Below are 9,435 nucleotides of genomic sequence, written 5' to 3'. Positions count from 1 at the left end.
CCATCTCCCTCACCACTCACCTCACCCCATCTCCCTCACCACTCACCATCTCCCTCACCACTCACCATCTCCCTCACCACTCACCTCACCCCATCTCCCTCACCACTCACCATCTCCCTCACCACTCACCATCTCCCTCACCACTCACCTCACCCCATCTCCCTCACCACTCACCATCTCCCTCACCACTCACCATCTCCCTCACCACTCACCTCACCCCATCTCCCTCACCACTCACCATCTCCCTCACCACTCACCATCTCCCTCACCACTCACCTCACCCCATCTCCCTCACCACTCACCATCTCCCTCACCACTCACCATCTCCCTCACCACTCACCTCACCCCATCTCCCTCACCACTCACCATCTCCCTCACCACTCACCATCTCCCTCACCACTCACCTCACCCCATCTCCCTCACCACTCACCATCTCCCTCACCACTCACCATCTCCCTCACCACTCACCTCACCCCATCTCCCTCACCACTCACCATCTCCCTCACCACTCACCATCTCCCTCACCACTCACCTCACCCCATCTCCCTCACCACTCACCATCTCCCTCACCACTCACCATCTCCCTCACCACTCACCTCACCCCATCTCCCTCACCACTCACCATCTCCCTCACCACTCACCATCTCCCTCACCACTCACCTCACCCCATCTCCCTCACCACTCACCATCTCCCTCACCACTCACCATCTCCCTCACCACTCACCTCACCCCATCTCCCTCACCACTCACCATCTCCCTCACCACTCACCATCTCCCTCACCACTCACCTCACCCCATCTCCCTCACCACTCACCATCTCCCTCACCACTCACCATCTCCCTCACCACTCACCTCACCCCATCTCCCTCACCACTCACCATCTCCCTCACCACTCACCATCTCCCTCACCACTCACCTCACCCCATCTCCCTCACCACTCACCATCTCCCTCACCACTCACCATCTCCCTCACCACTCACCTCACCCCATCTCCCTCACCACTCACCATCTCCCTTGCCTCCCTCCCTCCCTAAACGCTCCCCTCGTTAGTCACGTGGGCACGCACGCAGCCGGCTCGACGCTGTGGAAGGTGAGTGACGTCATCGCGCAGGAAGCGCGCGAGGGCGACGAGGTTACGTCGACGCGCAGACACGCGCGGTGACGTCATCGCGCAGGAGAGCGCGGGTAACGCAGACGCACGCGGTGACGTCGTCGCGCAGACGCGCGTGGTGACGTCATCGCGCAGGAGAGCGCGGGTCACGCAGACACGCGCCGTGATGTCATCGCGCGGAAAACGCAGACGCGCGCGGTGACGTCATCGCAAAGGTAACGCTGACGCGCAAGGTGACGTCATTGCCGGGCATTTGCGCGTTCGCGAGCCAGGAAGCCAGCCCGCAAAACTTGTGTCGTCATATAATTCTCATGTAACTGTAAGTTACGCGTTGTGTATAACTCTACAAGAGTGGTCCAGATGTCTCGTGGCCCTCATTGAATTCTCTAAAACTTAAGTAAACATTTAAGTAAAGTCACGTAGAAGGGAAATAATAAAAGAATACAAATGTAATGAAAATTGTTATTGTTTAAATTTGTATTGTTTTATTATTTCCCTTCTACGTGACTTTACCGAAAGAACCAATAATATGAATCCCTGCAGTCACGAAAGCTTTAAATCAAAATGTAAACATTTAAGGTTGATTTATAAATGAATGTTGCAGAGCGAATAAACAAATGTTACGGATCAATTAATTGGGAGGTCACAAGACATCTGGAGCACCCTGTACACTACATGATAAGGGGCCGTCCATAAATGACGTCACGCTATTTTGGACGATTTTAGACCCCCCCCCCCATCGTCACACGGCGTCACAAAAAGTCAGACCCCTTCTCAAATATGACGTCACAAAGCTCTGCCCCCCCCCCATAAAAAAATATAAAACATGCTTCAAATCGCTTTAAACTATTGTCATTGTAGTGCGTATTCAATGTGGTGCTGCACTCTGATGTTGTAGGAGAATTTTTATGTATTAATACGTCTATTTAATTAAGTAGAACGTGTTGTCTATATTTATTTAAAGTTGCGCATTTTGATGTGACGTCACATCCCCCCCCCCTCCCCCCCTCGTCACACAGTCACAAATGTCTGACCCCCCCCACCCCTAGGTGCGTGACGTCACTTATGGACGGCCCCAAAGTTTCTTCGCTGGCCAGGTCGCTTCTAAAAAAAGAAGAAGTGAAAGCTCAGTCGACTTTACCTGCTAAGACGAATCGTTTAGTTGCATTTGTATATCTGCTTACCTTACCTAGACATTGCACTCCCATCGTGTGTTTTTGTGTTGTTTGTTATTGTAACGTTCTGACCCGCCCCTATACAACTCGTGTAAAACATAGTTTCATAGCTCATTCGATGCCTCCAGTATTAATATATTCTGATAAAAAAACTGTAGTTTATTTGTATATACATTTTTATTTAAAGCTTTCGTGACTGCAGGGATTCATCTTCTTGGTTCTTTCGGTAAAGTCACGTAGAAGGGAAATCATAATTTAATAAAAATATAAAACAATAAAATTCCCACGACGTTTCGACTGCAACACAAGCAATCATCATCAGGTGTGAAATCCACAGCAATAATTTCTATGGATTTCACACCTGATGATGATTGTTTGTATTATTTTATTATTTCTCTTCTACGTGACTTTACCGAAAGAACCAATAATATTAATCCCTGCAGTCACGAAATCTTTAAATAAGTTTACCTTTCCTATACTTTGCACTCATGTTTTTGTATTGTTTGTTGTAGCGTTATAACCCCCCCCCCCCCCCCCGCTTTACCGGACATCAGTGCAAAAAGAGCTTTACAGCTCACCGGATTCCTCCGCTACCCATACGAAGATGTCGGCCGCCTCGCGACTCCACCCGCCATCTTGGTACGGGCCAAGCGAGAGACGGGGGTGGGGACGCGAGGGGGGTAAAGTGTTCCTGTGACGTCACGCGTACGGCGAGTCGCGAGGGACCAAAACGCGTTTCGGTGTCGCACGCCTGAACGCGGAAGACGACGCTCCGATCACGTTTCAGCCCCGACCGAGAGAGCGTTGCCTCCTTAAATTTTGACTTTAAACTTTCGTGACTGAAGGAATTCATATTCTTGTTTCTTTCGGTAAAGTCACGTAGATAGAAAACAAAAAAATAACGAAGCATTAGAAAATAAAATGATTAAAGAAAAATGATAAAAAATTGAAATAATATTTTTTTTGTTTTAGCATTTTTTTTTTACGTGATTTTACCGAAAGAACCGAGAATACTTCGCCTCCCTCCCCATCAACGTCTCGGGGCGTCTCCGACGAAGCCTCGCACCCCGTGCGAGTGGTGGAGCCGACGGCTCACTGACGACTCGGGTGAGTAGTGCTGGTGAGGGGAGAGTGGCGCTGGCGAGAGGTGAATGGTGAGGGGTGAGTGGTGAGGGGTGAGTGGTGAGGGGTGAGTGGTGAGTGGTGAGGGGTGAGTGGTGAGGGGTGAGTGCTGTTCGCGAGCAAGCGACTCGTGGGTGGGCAGCACCACTCCCGGCCGCCTTTGTCTCCCCCCAATGGCGATGTTTACTGCTCACTGCACCAGGTACTCATTTGAGGCCGAGTCGACCTAGGGGAGGCCCAGGACCGGTTCAGACAATCGTCACGGGTGGTGGTGGCCGTCGGCGGGAATCGAACTCGGGTCGACGCTAACCACGACACTGCAGCTCCCCCATTACATTAGCAGGGTGACTGACAGTGTGACAGACTGTGTGACAGACAGTGTGACAGTGTACAGTGTGACAGTGTACAGTGTGACTGACAGTGTGACAGACTGTGTGACTGTGTAACAGTGTGACTGACAGTGTGACAGTGTACAGTGTGACAGTGTACAGTGTGACTGACAGTGTGACAGTGTACAGTGTGACTGACAGTGTGACAGTGTACAGTGTGACTGACAGTGTGACAGTGTACAGTGTGACTGACAGTGTACAGTGTGACTGACAGTGTACAGTGTGACTGACAGTGTGACCGTGTACAGTGTGACTGACAGTGTGACAGTGTACAGTGTGACTGACAGTGTACAGTGTGACTGACAGTGTACAGTGTGACTGACAGTGTACAGTGTGACTAGCAGTGTACAGTGTGACTGACAGTGTCACAGTGTACAGTGTGACAGTGGATCCGGAGGAGATGGAGCGAGGGACGGAGCCGAAGGAGACGGAGCGAGGGACCGATCCGTCGGAGACGGAGCGAGGGACGGCTCCGTCGGAGATGGAGCAGCAGCGGCGGCGGCGGCAGGAGGAGGAGCAAGAGTTCCCGCCGGGTGACGGGGGCGTGCGCCACCGCGTGTGCATGGTGTCCGACTTCTTCTACCCCAACATGGGCGGCGTGGAGACCCACGTCTACCAGCTGGCGCAGTGCCTCCTGCAGCGGGGCCACGGCGTCACCGTGGTGACGCACGCCTACGGGGACCGCACCGGCGTGCGCCTGCTCACCGGCGGACTCAAGGTGGTGGACCGCCACGTCGCCGGTTCCCGGCCGGCCCGGCTGGCCTCTCCGTTGGCTCTCCCCTCTCGCCGGCCCCTCCGCCGATTTGCCGTCCCTCCCCCGTAGCCCCTTTCGTGGTCTCAAAGTTGCCCCCCTCCGCTCCCCCCCATCGCCGTCGCTCGTGCCTCGGCACCTTGTGCGTTGAGCTTCTTTCGTGCGTCGCCCGCCGCGCTAATCGGAGGCGCGTGGGGTGGGGTGGAAGGAAAACAAACTAAACACAACGACAAACAGTTCTAGAGATATGAGTTTGTCAATCGTAGATGATGATGATGATATTTTAAAGTGCGCAGCTCCAGTGGCTTGCTAATTTTGGCAGGGAAGAGCGTTCCAGACGGCCGTGTGCTCACGGCCATCTGAGTAGCTCTCTTTGTCAGCTGTGTCGTGCGCCGCCAGTGAAGGCTGCTCCGTCTGAGGAGGTCGCGTGGGGGTCACCGCCGCGTGGGGGTCACCGTGGGGGTCACCGCCTCGTGCGGGTCACCGCCGCGTGAGGGTCACCGTGGGGGTCACCGCCTCGTGCGGGTCACCGCCGCGTGGGGGTCACCGTGGGGGTCACCGCCTCGTGCAGGTCACCGCCGCGTGGGGGTCACCGTGGGGGTCACCGCCTCGTGGGGGTCACCGCCGCGCGGTGTGCGCAGTGACAGCTCCTTCTCGACGCCCCCACGCATCATCTCCCCACGTACCTCCTCCGTGTACCTCCCCCGCGTGTCACCTCCCCGTTAATCGCTCCCCCCGCGTCCCTCCCCCGCGTGCCATCTGCCTCCCCCACCTCCCCCACCTACACCCACAGGTGTACTACCTGCCCCTGCGTCCGTTCTACAACGAGGCCACCCCTCCCGCCATCTACCTGAGCCTGCCGCTGCTGCGCTGCGTGTTTGTGCGCGAGCGCGTCACGCTGGTGCACGCTCACTCGGCCTTCTCGTGCCTGGCGCACGACGCACTCTTCCACGCCAAGGCCATGGGCATCCGCACCGTCTTCACGGACCACTCGCTCTTCGGCTTCGCCGACGCCAGCTCGGTGCTCACCAACAAGCTGCTGTGCGTGTCGCTGTGCGACGTGACGCGCGCCGTCTGCGTGTCGCACACGGGCCGCGAGAACACGGCGTTGCGGGCGGGACTGGCGCCCCGCCGGGTGTCCGTGGTGCCCAACGCCGTCGACACCACGAGGTTCCGGCCGCCCGAGTGGCCCAGGAGGGCGGCCGACGGGGAGCCGGACACCGTGGGCAGCCGCAGGCCCGGACGCATCACCGTGGTGGTGGTCAGCCGCTTGGTTTACCGCAAAGGTGAGTGGGGGGTGCGGGGAGAGTTGCGGGGAGGGATTTGGCCGGAAGGAAAAGGAATGTTGCCGCTGCTGCCGCCGCCGCCGCGTGGCAAATATATGGACCGTTCCTGGGCCTCGACTAGGTCCACTCAGCCTTAAAAAGTAGTACCTGGTGCATAACCGGGGGAGACAAAGGCGGCCGGGCGTGGCACTGCTGACCACGCTGCCCCCCCCCCCGTGTGGTGCCGGCCTTCATAAGTGCCCCTCACTAACAGCACTTGCCCTCGCGGTCTGTTAAAAGGCTACACGGGGGACCTTTGTCTTTGTTCAGGGAGCGGTAGTGCAGCGGTTCGCGCTACGCTGCGCTACGAACCGGCGACAGGTTCGATCCCCGCTCACGGCCAACACCGGTGACCTGAACCGGTCCTGGACCTCCCCTAGGTCGACTCGGCCTCAAACGAGCTCCCGGTGCGGTGTGTAGTAAACGTCGCCACTTGGGGCCCCCTTTGTGTGCCGCCGTGCGGCCCGTGAGCGGCGCTCGCCCCGGCGGCGGTCCATGTAAGGCCACGCGGGGACACCGCGTGTGCCGCCTGTTGTGCCGCCTGTTGTGCCGCAGGCATCGACCTGCTGGCCGGCATCATCCCAGAGTTGACGGCGCGCCACCCGGACCTGCACTTCCTGGTGGGCGGAGAGGGCCCCAAGCGGCTCGTGCTGGAGGAGCTGCGGGAGCACTACCGCCTCCACGACAGGCAGCCGGCTCGCACAAACACAAAGACAAAGACAAAGCCCTGTGTAGCCTTAACGGACTGTTGGGGCAAGCACTGTTGTTAGCGGGTAGCAGCAGCAGCACCGGTTCAAATAATCGTCACCGGTGGTGTCTGTGAGTGGGAATCGAACTCGGGCCCGCCGTGGTTCGTAGCGCAGCGTAGCGCTAACCACTACACCACCGCTCCCCCCACACACACACGGACACACAGACAGCGCGCTAACCGCTACACTACCCGCTCCCCCCACACACACACAGACAGCGCGCTAACCGCTACACTACCGCTCCCCCCACACACACACACACAGACAGCTCACTAACCACTACACCACCGCTCCCCCCACACACACAGGGACACACAGACAGCGCGCTAACCACTACACCACCGCTCCCCCCACACACACACACGGACACACAGACAGCGCGCTAACCACTACACCACCGCTCCCCCTACACACACACACGGACACACAGACAGCGCACTAACCACTACACTACCGCTCCCCCCACACACACACGGACACACAGACAGCGCGCTAACCACTACACCACCGCTCCCCCCACACACACACGGACACACAGACAGCGCGCTAACCGCTACACTACCGCTCCCCCCCACACACACACGGACACACAGACAGCGCGCTAACCTCTACACTACCGCTCCCCCCACACACACACGGACACACAGACAGCGCGCTAACCACTACACTACCGCTCCCCCCCACACACACACGGACACACAGACAGCGCGCTAACCACTACACCACCGCTCCCCCCACACACACACGGACACACAGACAGCGCGCTAACCACTACACTACCGCTCCCCCCACACACACACAGACACACAGACAGCGCACTAACCACTACACCACCGCTCCCCCCCACACACACACAGACACACAGACAGCGCGCTAACCACTACACTACCGCTCCCCCCACACACACACGGACACACAGACAGCGCGCTAACCACTACACTACCGCTCCCCCCACACACACACAGACACACAGACAGCGCGCTAACCACTACACCACCGCTTCCCCCCACACACACACGGACACACAGACAGCGCGCTAACCACTACACTACCGCTCCCCCCCACACACACACGGACACACAGACAGCGCACTAACCACTACACTACCGCTCCCCCCACACACACACACGGACACACAGACAGCGCACTAACCACTACACTACCGCTCCCCCCACACACACACGGACACACAGACAGCGCACTAACCACTACACTACCGCTCCCCCCACACACACACGGACACACAGACAGCGCACTAACCACTACACTACCTCTCCCCCCTCACACACACACGGACACACAGACAGCGCACTAACCACTACACCACCGCTCCCCCCACACACACACGGACACACAGACAGCGCACTAACCACTACACTACCGCTCCCCCCACACACACACGGACACACAGACAGCGCGCTAACCACTACACTACCGCTCCCCCCACACACACACGGACACACAGACAGCGCACTAACCACTACACTACCGCTCCCCCCACACACACACGGACACACAGACAGCGCGCTAACCACTACACCACCGCTCCCCCCACACACACACAGACACACAGACAGCGCACTAACCACTACACTACCGCTCCCCCCACACACACACGGACACACAGACAGCGCACTAACCACTACACTACCGCTCCCCCCACACACACACGGACACACAGACAGCGCACTAACCACTACACCACCGCTCCCCCCACACACACACGGACACACAGACAGCGCACTAACCACTACACTACCGCTCCCCCCACACACACACGGACACACAGACAGCGCGCTAACCACCTACACTACCGCTCCCCCCACACACACACAGACACACAGACAGCGCACTAACCACTACACCACCGCTCCCCCCACACACACACGGACACACAGACAGCGCACTAACCACTACACTACCGCTCCCCCCACACACACACGGACACACAGACAGCGCGCTAACCACTACACTACCGCTCCCCCCACACACACACGGACACACAGACAGCGCGCTAACCACTACACTACCGCTCCCCCCACACACACACGGACACACAGACAGCGCACTAACCACTACACTACCGCTCCCCCACACACAGCACGGACACACAGACAGCGCACTAACCACTACACCACCGCTCCCCCCCACACACACACAGACACAGACAGCGCGCTAACCACTACACCACCGCTCCCCCCACACACACACGGACACACAGACAGCGCACTAACCACTACACCACCGCTCCCCCCACACACACACGGACCACACAGACAGCGCACTAACCACTACACTACCGCTCCCCCCCACACACACACGGACACACAGACAGCGCGCTAACCACTACACCACCGCTCCCCCCACACACACACAGACACACAGACAGCGCACTAACCACTACACTACCGCTCCCCCCACACACACACGGACACACAGACAGCGCACTAACCACTACACTACCGCTCCCCCCACACACACACAGACACACAGACAGCGCGCTAACCGCTACACTACCGCTCCCCCCACACACACACGGACACACAGACAGCGCGCTAACCACTACACCACCGCTCCCCCCACACACACACAGACACACAGACAGCGCGCTAACCACTACACTACCGCTCCCCCCACACACACACAGACACACAGACAGCGCGCTAACCACTACACCACCGCTCCCCCCACACACACACAGACACACAGACAGCGCGCTAACCACTACACCACCGCTCCCCCCACACACACACAGACACACAGACAGCGCACTAACCACTACACCACCGCTCCCCCCACACACACACGGACAC

At 58.0% G+C, this 9,435-nt stretch overlaps 1 protein-coding gene across 1 annotated transcript in view; it reads left to right on the top strand.

Annotated features, from left to right (window-relative positions):
- Nucleotides 1-2,969: 2,969 nt before the first annotated feature.
- Nucleotides 2,970-9,435, top strand: part of PIGA (phosphatidylinositol glycan anchor biosynthesis class A) — a 9,933-nt gene continuing 3,467 nt past the window's right edge. The window contains 4 exon segments of the mRNA XM_078880670.1: nt 2,970-3,393; nt 4,169-4,515; nt 5,342-5,834; nt 6,429-6,561. Coding sequence (XP_078736796.1) covers nt 4,198-4,515; nt 5,342-5,834; nt 6,429-6,561 — 944 coding nt within the window. The 5' untranslated portion in view covers nt 2,970-3,393; nt 4,169-4,197.

Source organism: Lampetra fluviatilis, chromosome 58 (genome assembly GCF_964198595.1).
Source record: "Lampetra fluviatilis chromosome 58, kcLamFluv1.1, whole genome shotgun sequence".
In the NCBI taxonomy this organism is placed as follows: Eukaryota; Metazoa; Chordata; class Hyperoartia; order Petromyzontiformes; family Petromyzontidae; genus Lampetra; species Lampetra fluviatilis.
The sequence above is the reverse complement of the archived record's forward strand: the minus strand, read 5'-3'. Positions and strand labels throughout refer to the sequence as shown.